The 17954-nt window shown below is 36.2% G+C and overlaps 1 protein-coding gene across 1 annotated transcript in view; it reads left to right on the top strand.

Moving 5' to 3' along the window:
* UGGT2 (UDP-glucose glycoprotein glucosyltransferase 2) overlaps positions 1 to 17954 on the top strand; it is a 64367-nt gene that overhangs the window by 28119 nt on the left and 18294 nt on the right. Inside the window, exons 14-25 of the mRNA XM_026040473.1 lie at positions 430 to 565; positions 1718 to 1849; positions 3034 to 3198; positions 3691 to 3814; positions 3899 to 3997; positions 5225 to 5319; positions 5713 to 5919; positions 6494 to 6625; positions 8670 to 8797; positions 10117 to 10212; positions 11657 to 11759; positions 17283 to 17362. Of these exons, the coding sequence (XP_025896258.1) occupies positions 430 to 565; positions 1718 to 1849; positions 3034 to 3198; positions 3691 to 3814; positions 3899 to 3997; positions 5225 to 5319; positions 5713 to 5919; positions 6494 to 6625; positions 8670 to 8797; positions 10117 to 10212; positions 11657 to 11759; positions 17283 to 17362 (1497 nt within the window). The remainder of the gene's footprint in view (positions 1 to 429; positions 566 to 1717; positions 1850 to 3033; positions 3199 to 3690; positions 3815 to 3898; positions 3998 to 5224; positions 5320 to 5712; positions 5920 to 6493; positions 6626 to 8669; positions 8798 to 10116; positions 10213 to 11656; positions 11760 to 17282; positions 17363 to 17954) is intronic.

Below are 17954 nucleotides of genomic sequence, written 5' to 3'. Positions count from 1 at the left end.
TGAGGGAGAATAAAGGCCCAGGCTAAAGCAAAGCCTCAGGCCATCAAGGAAGTGGCAGGAACACAAAAAATATGATCACAGCCTTGTGACACCCAGATATAGAGACAAAAGGCAATGCCTAAAACCCAATACCCCTCAGAGATCCTAATCCCTGTCAGCTCCAAAGGGAGCAGGAGGCATATCCAAATATCCAGCACATAGCTGATATCCTCAGCATCATCCAGGAGATCCGCTGGAGACTGCATGGCTGCAATCCCTGTCCTCAGTGTCACCACAGGAAGGCAGGACAGAGACCAGCCAGGTGAAGGGGTCTGGSTGTCTGCTTGCTGCGCGGATTGTAAATGCCCCGCTCTGCTGTATGCTCAGTGGCTGTGTGTGGAATGGTTGCTTCCTGTGTGAAATGTGCACCCTCTTTTTGTTTGCTTGCAGAATTGGAGTTGTTTTCATCTTAAGTACCAAAGAAGAAACTGATGGAAATGAAGATGCTGGAGTGGCGCTTTGGAGAGCATTTAACTACATCGCGGAGGAGACTGACACCTCTCAAGCCTTTACCTCAATAATTAATGTTAGTTCTCTGACAATAAATCCGCCTCTTTTTTTTTTTTTTTTTTTTAACATGTTGTTGTTCTATATAACTACAATTTTGCAGCTTTGTATCTACATGATGTCCTCCACTTACTTTACATGGAAGTAAAGTGTTAAAAGTATATAGCATTAATTTACTAGAGAATGATTGGCAGAAAGACTTTCCTGCTCCCCAAGGCAACTCATTCATGTTATTTTCCGTATCTACTGGCTTTCTTCAAGAAGGTAAAAAATGTAGATGTATATCTTACAGCTGTTAGTATTTTCTTGTGAGAAAGTGATTCTGCATCATTTGTGTTTGTGCCTGCCCAGGAGAACTGGCTTTGCAAAAGTGCCCTGGCCATTTTGTAAGCTTTGCAAGCAAAACCTTGGGTGCTCTGTATAKAGGAAGTGGCACAGACTAAGATAAGGGCATGTTTGCTTGTTCTTGAGCTATTCATGGATGTAGAAAGCATGGAAGTATTCCAGGCTCACCGATTAATACACGAGTCTGCTTTTCTGTATGAGACAGCATGAGCTCATATAAAGATAGGAAATTGAGAGAGAGGTAAGTGGAGGAAAATGAAGCAAGTGTTTTATGTGAAGACTCCGTAAACAAAATTGTATCAGCCAATATGGTATTAATACACAACTTTTTTTTTCCCCTAACTTTTGTTTTCTATTACTTTTCCCAGTGCACAGGGATGAAGGACATATTCAGAGTTTAAGTTGAAAGGAATTAGAGTAATTGGGACTGCTTTCCAAGAGAAATAGAAATCCAGTGTTAAAATCTGGCACACCTGCAGGACCTCTATCCATAAACGGTCACAAAATACTGAACTTTTTTGTATGCTCTTTTGAACATCTTAATGTGCTTGTTTACTTAGGATGTTTCAGAATATGAAAGAAGAGGACATAAATATTTTTAAGTTTTCAGCTGACATTAAGTGTGTTTTCTTTGTCACTTTAGGTTTAGGCTAGGCATAAAATAGTAGATTAATCAGATGTTTTTCATCATTACTTTGATGAAGAACTTTATAGGTAGGGAGATGATAATTATTAAAGCGATATTAATCTGTAGGGTGGTGATAATTATTAATATGATATTGATGTGTGGTTGACAGTTTCTTTTTCTGTTGTGTAATTTTTACAGATGTACTATGAAGTGGAAGATGGAAAAGTTCTGTCAGTAAATCATGTGAAAAATGTTCTTGGACGTGAATTCCCCCACGCTGATGTTCAGAGTATATTAGGTGTTCACTCTGAATATGATGAAGGAAGGAAGGTATGTTGGGATATATTGMCTGCTGGTTTCAGGAGCTTTCTTTTCTAATCAGCTTGTTAAAGGGTGTCTCTCATACTAAGGTGTTGTTCACCTGGGTGCTCAGGGTGAGGAGCAGAATTGTGTCCTCTAGGCAAATCATTATTGCCTTTATTTCTGCTTTCTATTTATAGTATACTTCAGAAAGACTACTATGGATTTACATTTAACGAACATAGAGAAGAGTTTTTAATCTCATAATCATCATAGTTGATTATGTATATATTTTTCTGATAAAATATATAAATGGTCTGTATTCCTTTCTGTTCAACCATGCCTATCTGTCGAATCCTGTCTATGTTTAGGCCAGGCCATCCAATTTGTGTTTGTTTGTTCCCTTTTAAATTTTGTTAGGTATGTTATGTTCCTTTGAAAGGATCTGTTAGGGCAGCCAGAAAAAAAAGTTGGAGTTGGCCTTGCATGGGCTGCCCTTTTCTGGGTCACATGGAGCCTTCTGAAGGGAAAGGGCAGCTTGTTCCTGCCTTGGGAAAAAATGAACATACTCAGGAGAGAAAAGTTCTCTCTGTAGAATACTAATGGCGAGATATTAAGAGAAATAGTTTGACACTCAACCAGAGGAAGGCTGTGCAAGTAGGAGTGCAAGACTGAAGAGCAGCAAGGAGACAGGAGACATAGGCCAGTGGCATGACAGAAAGGTGGACCTTGTTCAGAGATGCATAGATACTGCATAGAGTTTGTAGCCATCTGTTCTGCTCCTTGTCAAATAAGCCCTGGCTTCTGAACATAAWAGCCTTTTTGAATGCTTTTGGGGGCGTAAATGTCTTTTGGGGGATACTGTCTTGGGAGAGTCTGCCTCAACCCATGATGGTCTCAAGCTGCTTTTCCAACATTATTTGCTTAATAATTTTTGTTACAAATATTAACCCTTAATAAGAAAATACTTATTGGCAAGATAATAAGGCAAAGGTTTAAAAATCTAAATGTAGATCTATGGTTTTTTTTTGTCCTTCCATTTTGAGAAATGAGTCCAATATGTCCTCTCTGTTTTCTCTTTGGTCCCTGCTACTCATAAGAATGTGTGATGCTGAATAGCACTTAGAGAGTTCCTTGTCTTTTGACGTTAGATTTATTTCTCACTTCAGTCAGCCCCAGTCTATTTAATCCTGTGATATTTCTGATATGATCAGGCAGGAGCAACCTTTTATAAGAAGACTGGCCTGGGTCCATTGCCGCAAGCCCTGTTTAATGGTGTGCCCTTTACCAGAGAGGAGATGGATGGTGCAGAGTTAGAGACAGTTATTCTCCAGAGGATTATTGATGCCACCGGCTTCTTCCAGAGGGCAGTTTTCATGGTATGTTTAACATTTCTAAATGAATGCAAGATGAAATATTTAGCRGTGGAGTGTTTGAGTCTTGCTTACATTCCGTATTTTTTTAAATGAGATGGTTCAAAATTAATCATATGACAACTGAAATTATATTGTTACATTCATTTGCAGTCATGGTTTTGAGACATTATATTTTGATTATGCAAGGCGTGAGGTTAAATTAAGCATACATGAATCATTTGGGGGTTTTCAGCCAGAAACTGAAAATATATTGTAGTTGTTCATTCAAAAACATGTTTCTAATATTTTGAAATGCTATCTGGGAGATGTTTGTACATTTTGCATCTTAAATGGACTGGAACTTGGTGTGTGTGTGTGTGTGTGTATGTATATATATATATATATATATAAATATATATATAGGCTTTAAGCTCAGTCAAAAGAGTATGTGAATATTTGGCCTTTTTATCTTGAAACTACTGAATTATAGATTTTGTGTTTTTTCTTTTAATACAGGGTTTGTTGAATGATCATGTAAACGCAATAGATTTTCTTATGGAACAGCATAATGTAGTTTCTCGTGTAAACCCAACCATTCTTGGAGCAGAAAGAAAATACATACATTTCAGGTCCACATCTGGTAACTACTTTTCTTGAATAGACTGTTATTATGAGTTTTCCTTTCTTAATTCTTAATTAACCTGTTATGTTTTACATTTTGCAGTTCCCTTTGATGTGCAAGACTTCTCTACTTTCTCCTTTTTGGACTCACAAGACAAGAGTGCTGTAATTGCAGATGACATGAAGTACTTAACCAAAAAAGGTACATTAACTTTGCATATGAGTTGGTATTAGTTGAAATTTGCCAGCAAAATATCCCAAGCAAAATTCAAATAGGTATTTGGGATATACAGAAATACCAAAATTTGTCAAAGTCGGTATTTCCTGAAAGTTTGTTTTAAAACTGTTACACAGATGTAATTCCTAACCTGTGTTATTTGTCCTACCTGCAAGTATTTTGGGATTATGAGCCTGAACAGTTACTTTAAAATAAGAGATAGGTCATGAGTTTATAAATACACTTTATAATACAATACCCATTATGACAGGTTAAATACAGCAAGTAATTATCATCAGCTAGCAAAAACCTTGTGTTTTTGACTTGATTTGACCAGTTGACCAGTTTACTTGAGGATATTAAAGAAGATGTGTATTGAGTTTTCACAAAACCCTTTTCAACATTCTCAAGTGAAAACTGGTTCACTTCTGAGAGGCAGATCTCTTGTGTAAAATCTGTACCTGGAGGCTGCAGTCCACTCTTAGTCTATGTCCCCAGTGGTTTTCCAGCCCCTACAGAGCACAATCACACCTCTTCCTAGCATCTCACCAAAACCTTCTCAAGTCCAGTCAACACATGTTACCTTTCAGGAGACRTGTGATGATCCTGAGCAGGTTGTTATCCTTCTGGAGATCATTTTGTGTAATTTTTCATCTATCATTGCCTTTCGATAGAGGTTATAGACAAGGAGGAAAAACAGACAAATTTTCTGAGTATATACCTGTACTATCGTTTATCTTCTTTGGAATATAGTTGGGTATATATCTTTGTATCCAAAAAGGTTAAGTTTTAACCTGCTTTTGATTCAAGAAGTCTCCCTTTGCTATTTGAGAAAGTGAATGGCCCAGCTTCTGCACTATTTTAATTACCTAACAGGTTTTATATCTGATTATGTGATCAGTTTCCATCAAATGTTCACTGGAACCTCTGATAAAGCCCTTCCTTTTATTCAACAATGAGTTATTATTCAGAGCTATTGTGTTTCAGTGGTTCCACTGAAAAGTTCAGTGATGTTAGTGGTTCTCATATTAACATGATAAAGTGCCACCACATTTTTTTTTCTAATTAAAGGGCAAAGGATACTGATGCGGCAAAGGTTACTCTTAGAGTTAAAACCACTTGCACATAAACTTTAAATCTCAAATAAGATTAATTCTTTGTTCATAAAAAAAAATCTTTGGAATGTAATGCAAAATTATTTCCAATTTTCAGATGAAGATGTATTATATGCTGTTACTATCTGGATTATTGCTGATTTTGATAAGCCAGCAGGGAGAAAACTGCTTTCTAATGCCTTGAAACACCTGGTAAGTTTCTAGCAGTTTTTATAAATTATTTTATAAAGATTTCTCATCAACATCTTTAGTAAGGTTTGTCATCACTAGTTAAAGAGCTTCTTGCTGTTTAAGATTAAAATGATATGTGAATAAATATTGTGTAAGTATCTTGTATTTATTTTATGCTGTTTATTTTTTTTTTGAAAAACAAAACTATAAAACCAATTTTGTAAATGAGTACTGCTGTATGTCTTTTACTAAAAATATACTTCTGCAGAATACTCAAAGGTAAATCATTCTATGACAAAAGTATTCCATTTAAAATACATGTTAAGGAGTAGACAACAACAGTGCTATAATAAATAAGCATATGTTAGGTAATGGCATGTGTGAAACTCTATTATTCTATATTCTTCTTTGCAGAAAACAAGCAGACATACACGACTTGGAATTTTGAACAATCCTTCATCAAAAATACAAGAGGATAACACAGCCATTGCAAGAGGAATTTTGACAGCTTTTTTAACCCAAAACAGCAGCAACCTAAGAGGTTTCTTAAGTAAACTCACAAAAGAAGAGACAGCAAAATCCCTTGCTGCTGGGACTAAAATAATTAAATTCCTCATGCCAGTGAGTGAACACGAAATTTAACTACTATTTACTTCATAGAGTTTCTTTTTTTTGTTGTTATTTCGTTGAAATCAGATGTACTCGAAAGTAACAGTGTTTGGCTAAATGCTGTAAAGTATCAAATTAGGGGACACTTTAACCCATATGCAGTTTCTAGGAAAGGAATCGAATGAACATTCTAAAGTCACTGTTAGTTTTTAGAGTAATCTACATTTTTATACCTTTCTCTTAAAGATGATATTTAAGCTCAAGTCCTAGCAGGCAGTGGTCGATACCCTAGTTTTAGGAGGGGAGTTAATACAGCTGTGTGCTTAATCTAAGAAAAACTGTTTGAGCTCAGCCTCAACTTGGCCGTCATGGATCCTCCCAGGTGCTCCAGGGTAAAACCTGCCCACTAGCTGGTTGGGAGACCGTGGCACACGCTAAGAGCCAGGTGCCTACACTGAAGCTGAAGCTGCTTTATTTAGATTTTTGATTACCACATAGTTTGAGGGAAATCTTTGCTTCCTTCAGCTGCTACAGAATTTGGTTTTGCTTAATCAGTCTGCCATCTCATTCTTTACGTTTGCTTCAGGGAATGGATGGGGATGCTTTTGAGAAGAAGTACAACACTTTAGGACTGGATGTAATTAAAACGCACCAGATGTTTTGCCAGGAGGTTCTTAAACTGCTTCCCGGGCAAATGGCTGTTGTGAGCAATGGCAGGGTAAGTGAGGAAATAACTCATGTCTCATTCTTCGTGTAGGTATTTCTGTTTCCCAGAACTTCACTTGCATGCTGATGGTAATATATTATATTGATTTTTCACTTTTTTTCAGGCTTTCAGCAGAGAATTGTGTAAATGTTTGTCTTTTTACTTTGATTTTTATTAGCTCCATTTGACAGGGGCTGCTTTGTTCTTACAGCTGTTAAAAAGATAATGTGGAGCTATAGATAAAGTGCCCTAAATAGGTTCATATTCACTGCATTAATAATTATATGTAATTAATAATTACATGTATAATCAAAATATCATGTATAAATGTATCATGTACATATCATGTAAATATCATGTATATCATGTAAAATATCATGTATCATGTATAATAATTATATACATGTATAATCAAAATATATTTAATATATAATTAAGACGAAATTATAATAACTAGGGGTAGTATGTCCAAGCTCTTCTGTAAAGAGCAAGTAGTTTATAAATGTTTAAATCTTATACAATCTTAAATCTTACTATTCAAGTAAAATACGGTACCTCTGTTCAGTTTCAAGTATGCATTTTTTAAAACAGGGAGCTTATATTACTGTGTGGCTGTAGCTTGACCTGTGGTTAAAAAATAAAGTGTAGGGTTCAGGATATAGTACCTGCTAATGACAGGCAGTAGCTACCAAGTTATATGAACTGCCTCCTGAATCAAGGCTTTCCTGTTTGTTGCTCCACCACCAGAAGGAAATAGGGATACTCTTCTAGCATCTCATTACTGGAAAGTCCCTTAAAATTGTTTTTTAGCTATTCTTCTGTTTCTTAAATAGCTTTTGAGATACCCCTGAAATACCACTAAATAAACCACAGAATATATTTTTGTTGATATCGCACAAAAAATGCTGTTTTTTTTCTGTGAGGAAAAAAACCCATAAGTACATACATAATTTTATTTTATAAACTAATGGATATTGCTGTTTTCCATTATCATAAATAAATAAATAAAATGGCATGTTGTAAGTTTTGAGGAAATACTTGCCCTGTAAATACTTGAGTAAATTGAGTAATGTGTATTCATCCATCTGAAAGCTCAATTTTACTTTAAAACTGACTGTTAAGAAAGAAACAGGATATGCTTTACTTATACTGCAGTTACATCAGCATTACAGTTTTGCATTAGCAAAAAGATTTTCTAAATCTTACCTCTAGAAAATTAGCATTTTTTATGGTTCTCTCTATCTTATGCACCATTAATAGTAATACAGAAATTGAAAGCTGAACTTATTAAAATCACCTAATTTCTTGGAAGCAATTGATTTGTGGGAAGGAGCCAGTCAACAACAAAATGTAAATTTAGATATTCTGTCTCCTGGGGCCCTGGGGACCCTGAAATGGCCCTGGACCAGTTTAGCCCAGTAGCCTGTGAGCAGGAGAGCGCCCCCGGCCGCCTCATAGCTGCCTCCTGGGGCTTGGAGGCACTTTCTTTGGGCTCAGATATCAAAAAAAGAAAAAGAAAGAAAGAATAGTTCTTCTGTTTCCTCTCTCTGAGTATCCGGCATTCCTTCTCCTTTGCTCCCTGATGAATTCCATGCTATCCGTTCTGCTCCACCTGAGAAGTGAATATTGTATTCACGAGATTTAACTACTAAATCACCTACTAGGAAGGTAGTAGCTTGTATTTCAGTTTAAAATAATGTATCTCACCAAGCTTTCTCTTAAACTCAAATTTGTTACTTGTAAATAGTTTAGGCCTTCATATGGAGATGTATAATGAAAAAGGCCTTGGATATTTGTGGATTTTTCTACTATATCTGCTCCTTATAATTGAGAATTCTTTGCTTGACTGATATTTTTGTTTCTAATTTAGAGATGCTCCCTTGGAAGAAAAAAAAAGCTGTAAAAACCTCAATATTTTCAAATTCTGAGTACTACTAGGTAGTTATTATGTAGCTATTAATATAGCTGTGTAAAAGGGGCAAGATTTGGTGCATTTTTGCTAAAAAAGCAACATCATATTACCATGCTTAGTAAGATTTCTTCTTCTCCCTCTCAGATACTGGGTCCTTTAGATGAAAATGAATTCTATGCAGAAGACTTTCAATTGTTGGAAAAAATAACATATACTACCTCAGCAGAGAAGATTAAAACTCTTGTCAAAGAGATGGGAATCAATGCTAAAAGGTAAAATATTTTGAGGAGTGCAAATCCATGAAATAATGCTTTTTTTCTTGCCTGCTACTAATGAATAATCCTTTTGTGGAATATGGAGCAAAACCTGAAGGGGGAATGTAAAGAAGATGGGGCCAAGCTCTTCTTGGTGGTGGCTGGTGACAGTACAAGGGGTGATGGGTACAGATTAAAACACAGGCAGTTCCATCTCCATGTGAGGAGGAACTTCTTTCCTGTGAGGGTGCCAGAGCCCTGGCACAGGCTGCCCAGGGAGGCTGTGGAGTCTCCTTCTCTGGAGATCTTCCCAAGCCGCCTGGATGCCGCCCTGTGCCCCGTGCTCTGGGTGTCCCTGCTGGAGCAGGRGGTTGGACTGGATGATCTCTAGAGGTCCCATCCAACCTCAACCGTTCTGGGATTCTGTGAAAACTGGGTCAGAGCTCTTTTTGAATATACATTCTGTAAGCACTCAGTTAAAGTGTCTGTTCCTCTGCTGTACATGCACTATCCTCATGATTCTCATCTGAGTACTTCTATAGTAAAGTCCTAACTGGCCCCTCATTTCCTATTTAGGATTCCCCTTGTAGACTTAGCATCCCTGCTCAAACTTGTCCCATCTTTTCTACAAAAAAAAAAGCATATCTACTAGTTTTTATGTTATATTATTCATTTTCCCATGATACTATATAACATAGTTTTTCACTGCATACCTAAGCTATATATGTTGGATTTCAACTGTAGGTATCATTTACCCTGCTGCTGACACCTTGATTATTACCTCAGAGTTCATACAATGCAGACCAGGAAAAAAAAAAGCACGCTGTGTTACTCAAGAGCTGTGCATCCTTTATCATGGATCTTGGACTTAGGCATAAGAGATCCCTGCTTATCCAAGACTCTCATCCTCTCCAAATTGCCTCAGAACCTGTTTACAGCCCTGCTAAATTGCTCSAGATACTTCAGCTGCTTTCACTGTAGCTGCAGCCAAGAGACAAGTTCATCTACCTGTTTTTAACTGTAATTAAACCTACCAGCTTTTGATTACTCTATGGTGATCTGGGGGGAAAGGAAATACTGCACACTGCATTTTTTTAATATATTCTAGTCTTGAGAAATTTTGAATTTTGATGATGACCCTCTTGGGAATTTGGAATGATGACTTTGGAGATTCTGGTGATGCACAATTTTATTTTCAAACTTCTTCTTAAAGTGTCCAAGTTTGAGATGTGGGTTTTTGAACTGTATTATGTAGACAGACATACTTTAAAAAATGAATGCTTGATTCCTTTTCTAATTAAAAACATAGCAAATTGTGTGTGCCTCCTTTAATATAGTGGCAGTGATTTGATTATGAAAATAGATGCCCTGTTGTCGTCTTTGCCTAAAACAGAGATGAGACAAGATGTGAAATTACTCAAAGAACAGCATAGGTAAGTTCTCTCTCTCAGGATAATGCACATATAATACCCTGATTTTAAAATTAGAATGTACCAAGTATAACTTTGTTACACCTGTGTAGTAGCTTGTGGATTAGCTCATCATTCTTAACCAAAAGTGGTCAGCATTATCATTAAATACAATGAGATTAGACCCTAAAGTACAGGTAGATTCCTTACAGATGCAAAGTGATAGAGCTTCTCAGCAACTAATTCATTAAGAACTGGGTAGACTTTCTTCAGCTGACAGCTTTACAGTTGGAGAATTGTATCAATGGCATTAGCGTGGTTATGTATGTTCATGGCTAGTGTTACCGAGATCYTAGATTTAGAAAGTCATTAGGCCACAAATGTCTTCTCTTGTTTTTGAATGAGACCTCARATCCCAAGATTGGCATCTGTAACTTTCAATGAGAAGATAAACTTTGGGAATTTTATTTATTTACTTATTTACTGTGTTGATTTAAGCTCAATCACTTTCTGGGGCAAGGTACTTATTTTTAAGAAGGTACTTATTTTTAAAGGTACTTATTAAAAATAAAAAGGACAGAGCATCAGAATYGTGACCAAATTAAACAACCAAACCCCTGGTTGTACCCGTATTCCCAGTTATTTACTTGTTTCCCGTGGCAAGGCTGCTCTAGCCTGCCATGCCCGTGGGCTCCCTCTGTCTCTAATGCTTGCTAAGAAGGCGAGGAGCAAAGTCAGCAGCCCCCTTTAAGTGGCTAAAACCTTCTTTCCAGGCTATGGGAATAACGTGGAGTAAGTGATGTATTACTAYGTTATTGGAAAAAGTATGGCATCACTAATGTGAGTTAGTTGCATTCCTAGGTATATTTTCTTCATGTCTGGGAAGCAAARTAGTCCAGTTTGTGTATTTTTTTCAGCACATATTTTTTTTTCAAATTGAAGTTTACTACCTCAATTCTGTGCCTTCCTGTGGATCCTGATTCCTTTAGGCGGGATCTTCTTGAATTCTTTCAACCAAGTTACTATTTTTTTTCTAGAAGAAAATTAATTTAATCAGCTAATTTATCCTATCATGTTTCACTCTTCTCATTTAACATTTTTCCCACTATTATCTCAAAAATGTGTCATCATTGGCACTTGTAGATGTCAGTAAAAGAAAGTTAAAGGATTCTAAACACTTCTCTGTGTTTACCTTTTATTTTATTGAATTAGTAATGCAGTGCACATTTAACCAGTAACCCTTATGGAGCTACTTAAATTAATGCTACATTTTAATTGCTGTTGATTTTGTTATTTCTAGTGATATCACAAGAGGAGACAAGTATAAATGTTTTAAAYGAGAGAAATGTCTTTGTGGGAGATGCAATCCAAAGCAGCTCTGATATTTCAGAATTATGCCTAAAAATATTTGCTATTTCCACAAATTTATTTTAGTTTTTGTGTCATTTATTAAATATGTTTTTAACAGCGCAGTGAAAATAGATCCTGAACAGAATCAACCGTTCTATGATGTTATTGCTATTGTTGATCCATTGACAAGAGAAGCACAGAAGATGGCTCACTTGCTGATTGTAAGATGGTGGTGATTTCTTTTAATTTCCATATTGGTAGTTTAATTTATATTTAACTTATTTTCTTTTTTAGATATACAGTGTAGACTAGCTTTTATGGGGCAAACAATTTCAATACATTTTAAATATATATTTGATTATTTAAATTTGTATTAAGAAGTTGTTGTGAGCACCATATTTGCAAGTGAAATTTAGGTGTCTTGCGAGCCAGTCCTCTTACAAGCAAGTGCATAAATGTTCTTTATAGTCAATAGAAGGAAAAGGGAAGCTTGCCTGCCCAACTTACAGCAAGAGGATCTTCCACTTCGAAATGTCAGGAGGCACATGCTGCTTTCCATTAAACAAAAAGGCACCTGAGTTTTCCAAAGCACCTAGATGAGGTGGACTAAATCTAGCCCCATAGCACTGTTGTAAGATTGGACTATAAAYCTTTCTCCTGATGGAAGGGTATTTCTCAGTTGATTAATGGTGCCAAGAATATCTAAAAATCTTTCTATATAGCTATTGATCATCCAAAGAGAGACTGTCCTAGAAACACAGCTGCTAAAGTGATTTCCTTTCTTCACTAGCTGCGAAATATCACTCTACCTCAACTTCCTTTATAGTTTCCCATAAAAATGTAAATTTTATTTTCTCTTTTTGGTCTGTTATAATTTGGAAGTCTGTATCTTGATTCTTGCTGCATCCCATTTTAGCTCTTTCTTCACAATAATTGTGAAAGTTTCATAAAAACTTGTGTTTCCATTCCCTTTCCTATTCTCTGTATGGAATGTTCATGCATCCAGTTGGTCTCCATACATAAAAACTTTAAGCTAAGTAATACATTTAAAATGTTCATGAGAAAAAATATGCTGCTGAAGTGATTACTTTTCTTCCAAGATTATGAAATACTAACTTTTCTTCAGAAGCAAATCTTTTGTTTCACCATTCTTAGTTAAAAAGAAAATTTGACTTTTACCAAGTGGAAATCTTTAGATTGTGGGAAATCTCTCAGTTCAGCCAGTTATTGTTCACGTTGCAGTAAGTTGCCTCGAGGTCTCTTTGGCTCCGCTCAGAAGCCCCCATTCTCTCTGATCTCATCTCCTTGATGAGCAGCACGTGGGGCCTGGCAAGGGATTCCCATCAGGTACCTAGTTTATTTGTGGAACAGGGTCACAGCGCAGGAGCTGTAGCCTTATTCACGAAGCTACCTCTGAAGAGATGGTAATGAAATGCTATTGAAACAAAGCAATTCAGAAATGTTCTGATTTCTGGTRTTTTAACAGCAGATGAAGCTCTTTTCAAATGAATTTTCTTTCTTTTCCCTAATCAAATTCAATTAACCTGCACATTTAAATCTGATCAGCTGAAGAGAAACCTCTGTGAAGAATTTTTAGCAAAACAAGTTCTATTTTAGTACACTATTTGGTAATGAAAGATTTTTGGAAAGGACTCCYTCAAGGGAGGCAGTGAGGAGGAGGGGGCCGGCTCTTTTCAGTCGTGGCCACTGATAGAACTAGAGGAAACGGCCTCAAACTGAAGCACCAAAAGTTCCACAGGAACTGAAGGAAAAAAATYGTTAACAGTGGGAATGACAGAGCCCTGGCACAGGCTGCCCAGGGAGRCTGTGSAGTCTCCTTCTCTGGAGATCTTCCCAAGCCGCCKGGATGCCGCCCTGTGCCCCGTGCTCTGGGTGTCCCTGCTGGAGCAGGGGGCTGGACTGGATGATCTCTAGAGGTCCCTTCCAACCTCAGCCATTCTGAGAGTCTGTGATGCCTCATGGATTGTCTTGCCATAAATTCTGAAAACTTAAGGGCTGGAGTGTATTTATGTTTAAAGGGTCTTTTTTTGAACAGCATAACTGTGCTGGTGCCCAGGGCATCACGACAGTAACTGTTCACAAGGCGAAGTTTATGTAGTGGCCACAACAGCCAAGAACATGGTCGCTTGCCCGGCCCATGCTGAATGTGCCCACATTACGGTTGTTTTTTTGCCCTGGTGAATCCAGGCTATCGTATTACTTTGTATCACTTAATAATCACTTCAAAGAAGTCTTTTCATAGTGTTTTTTTTTTAATAAAACCAAAGATCTGTGCATATCAAATGTAATTGAAGTTGAGAAGGACTGCATGGCACYAGCTAACCTCTGAGTTACCTTTACTGCGTGGTTTGAGGAGGTGGCGCTTGGAGGTTTGGGGGAGATGAAAGGGAACCATAAATGTGTTAGAACAAAGCCAAGGCTTTTATCTATTTTTAAGAAAAGAATAGTGGATTTTAGCATAAAATCTGTTCAATGTCCTTGCTAAGGAGAGTCTGGTAACACTTTCTATATGACTCCTGCTTTTGGTCTTCTAAAAAACTTTTTCAACCCTTGTTTCAAAAACTTGTCCCAGAGTTCAGTGCTGAATACTGCCAAGCAAAAAGCCCACAACCTTTTCTTTATTCCAGAAGATTATCTTTTGCTTTTTGTTCTTTGTTCCTTCTGTTTTCAGGGGAGAAACCTCTCCTTATTCTGTTTATAAACGGAGGAGGGAACTCAGGAAACAGGAGCCCTGTTCCATGACCTAGTCTGATTCCCAGTATCAAGTCACAGGATGTTTTTCATTCATATGCATTTGAAGTACAAATACTGATTTAAATCTCATCCTAACTTAGATATTGACTGTGGCTGCATATGCATCACAGTTCTGGCTGAGATTTTTTCCAGCAGTTAATTAAATTCACTGTTAAACACAGACTTTTAATTGCATTTTTTTAGCTCCATGCTGTAGGCAATCATATTCATGTCATTTTTTTCTGTTATATTGAAGATTCTATTATAAAAGTTTGTTTTCAGAGTATGTGCTTCGTATTACGGTGGTGGTCCCACTCGTCCCACTGGGTGAATTACTGTGGTTTACGGAAATTAGTGAGGTGTTTTCCAGGTGAGGAAGTAACTAACAATGCTCATTTTGCTAAGTCTTCACACATGCAGGCTGGAACTTGGGTCTAAATCGCTTTCATGCCATGTAAGCTGAAATAACTCGAGTTACTGAGTTTGTTTGACTTTTTATTTGGTGACGATTAAATGCATACAGGTTGGTTGTGCAAAGGAGTATTGTGCACCAAGTTGTTTTAAATGTTTGTGCTGCCTTCTTCATTATTTATCATATATGATAATCTTTTGATATCTTAAAATCATATGTTCTCTCCATTAAAGAAAACAATTTCTTCTTGAGATGGTGGCTATAAAACTGTCCCTTWGGACCCTTCTGAAAGCAGAGCCTTTTGCTATTTTTCTAATGTATCTAGCCACATTTTATGACTTATTGAAAAAGAACACTGCTTTTCATCTACTCATTGTGCTTTGTGTTCCTATCTTCTCAACTTATTAGCTGTTTTTTTAGCATCTACTAAGGTTGGCTTAAACGTTGGCTTCATTGGTTTCATTCCCATCTCTCAATTGTCCTTTTCTCAAAACTGGTATGTAAATATTTACTGAACATACTGGCTGTTCATCCTCATTACTTCCATCAAGTAATTAATATCATTTTCTTAGAATGTAAACATTTTTGTTTACAATGTACTTTAAAAAAAAAAATCCTGACTTGTACTATCTGTATGTATTACTCTTCTTACCAATTTCGCACAGTTTCTACCCTTGCTAATATCAGGTTTCCTGTTTTTTATTCACTGTTGTCTTGTTTTTTACAGTTTCCTCCCTTTCTAAATGACAATTTTTCTTCTTTTTAGATTCTTTCAAGCCAGTGCTTGTTGCTTTCTCAGTGACTGAACATCATTGGTTTGAGTGCCTGATAAAGCATTCTTGTGCAGTTTCTAATGTTTATTCATGTTTCTGATTAAATGCTCTCCCCTGTGATTTAGCTTTTTCCAGGTGTGTTAAATTGTCCCTTTTAGATCACCAGGCAGACATAAATTGTTGATTTGGGCTGCATTCTGCATACAACACACAGTCTCGTTCCAGATTGCTGGAGTACCACTAGCGTTGTTAGTACTCATCAGATCAGAAGCTAAAGTCTGCTCTAGGTTTGCATCTTCTTGGATGTAACATTTTTATTTGGGAAATKGTGATCTTTACTGTTAAAAATCTAGAATTTGTTCTGGTAGGTGAAACAGCACTTCTGAGAAATTTTTRTTTGTACTTTTTGTTCTGAATGGTAGATGCTTCAAGGATTGCTTACTTGTGTCTTCTGTTTTGATTTTGGTGGTCAGTAGGCAACCCTGAATAATACTTTCCCTTTTTATGCTTTATTTATTAGCATATTAATCAGGAAACATTAAAATTCCTCTATCTTTGGTGATAAGCAAACTTATAATGATACTTATTTTTCCTAGTTTTGTCTACATGCTCTTGTTTTGCATCATTTGTTATATATTTTTATCAGTTCAAATATTCACCGCAGGTTTCAGAAAACCTACCTTCCAGCTAGTTTGTATTTAGGCTTAAAGCTTGTATTTTCAGTCCCCCTCCCCAAAAAATCTTCTCACTATTTGCTGCTTAGTTTTGTTTTAATATTATGAACTACCACTTTTGGGATGTGAAAGTATGGATGGGATATGCGTATGTAGCTATGCCTTCAAAAAGCGCGGATCAGACAACTATATAATTCCTAAAATGAAAACAACCYTCCTCAAGCTTCTTCTATCTAGGAAAAGGATTACTTGGAACTTTTACACTGTAAGCTACAGGTATTGTAAGATGAAATTAATTTAGAAGTAAATTCTAATTAGAAATTAATTCTAAATTAGTGTATTAAACTTTTAGAGGATATGAAAAAGTACTGTTTACAGAGCTTTTTAGGTGGACTTATGAGGTCCTCATTTCTTCTTCTTCACTTGCCCTCATCCTTATGTCGCTCTCTAGTCATTGGGAGTCAAAACTCAACCTCAGAAACCTCAGAAGTGAACTGGTAAAGGTAATTTAGAAAAAAAATGTTAATTTTAAACAAATTACATTGCTGAAAAAATAAGAACAAAATGCTGTTCTAACTCTATGATTTCTATATCAAGACATTCAAAAATAATCAGAAATTAATATGAACAGATGAGGAAAGTGTGGCAAAATGGACATATTAACTTGTTGAAACATTTTGAAATCGATCCAGTAGTTTAACTAATGTATCATTAATAATGCTGACATTATTAAAATAATTCTCTGAACTTTACTGTTTTCAAGAGTTTAAAATATACAACAATTTAGGAGGAGTTAAAATCATTGTTTTAAATAATATAACAACTTACCTATACACTGGAAGATGGGGATAGCTGCTCTTTAAAATACAATATCAGCAGTAGAAAAAAAATAGTATTGTGAATACTAAGAATATCATATGCTAAATCGCAGTTTTAGAAAAGGTCAAATCTTTATTTGAAAAATCTGGCAACATCCCGTGATATGCAGATACATGTAGAACTTCAAAATGTTTGAAATATCTACTGAAGCTTGAGAAATGACAAAAAGGTTTATCACGGGGTCAGCTTTGGCTTATTTTTAAAATTGGGTAATTACCGAGAACCATTTTTACATGGAATGTTTTTCTGTAGGTGCTCAAAGATGTTATAAATATGAGACTCCGGTTGTTTCTGAACTGCAGATCCAAGCTGTCGGAAGTGCCACTGAAGAGGTGAGTAGATTAGAGCTGCTCTTGCACGTGGCTTAGAAAAACAAAGCCTTAACAACAGGTATGCCCTTAAAAATAAAAAGTGGCTTAGAATTCTCATTCATTTGTTGTAGTAGTTACTTTATTTAAGTATATGTTGAATATTACTAAAGCGCTTTGAGCCACGTGGCTAGCTTTTAATGCCTGGTTCTTTCYGTGTGCTTGGGAAATGTTCTGGTCCCTGCCTTGTGGATGGTTGGAATTTTTCATACAGCAGTGTTTGCAACTAAAATATATCCAAAAATACAGCCATATACACTTAGTCCGAGTTCATAGTGGGAAAATGTTCTTCCTCCTRGTCATGGATACTGAATTTACATTTTTTTTTAATAATTACATGTTCTTTTTTTTTCCCCATATGAAGTTCTCCTTAATTGTTACTGTATTTGAGATATAGGTATTGTTTGATGGTATGCTTCAAGGAAGTAAGTAAGCAAAGAAGTACCATGCCCCTAAATGTTACTAATTTGTTAAATATTTGGTAAATGTTCAATATAATTAAAAATACTTGTGAAAGACTTTGTACTTGGAACTTAGCCTTCATACTTCAATAAAT

This window comes from Nothoprocta perdicaria, unplaced genomic scaffold (genome assembly GCF_003342845.1).
Source record: "Nothoprocta perdicaria isolate Ctin4 unplaced genomic scaffold, notPer1 scaffold_259, whole genome shotgun sequence".
Classification (NCBI taxonomy): Eukaryota; Metazoa; Chordata; class Aves; order Tinamiformes; family Tinamidae; genus Nothoprocta; species Nothoprocta perdicaria.
Note: the sequence above shows the minus strand (reverse complement) of the source record. Positions and strands in the feature narration are given on the sequence as shown.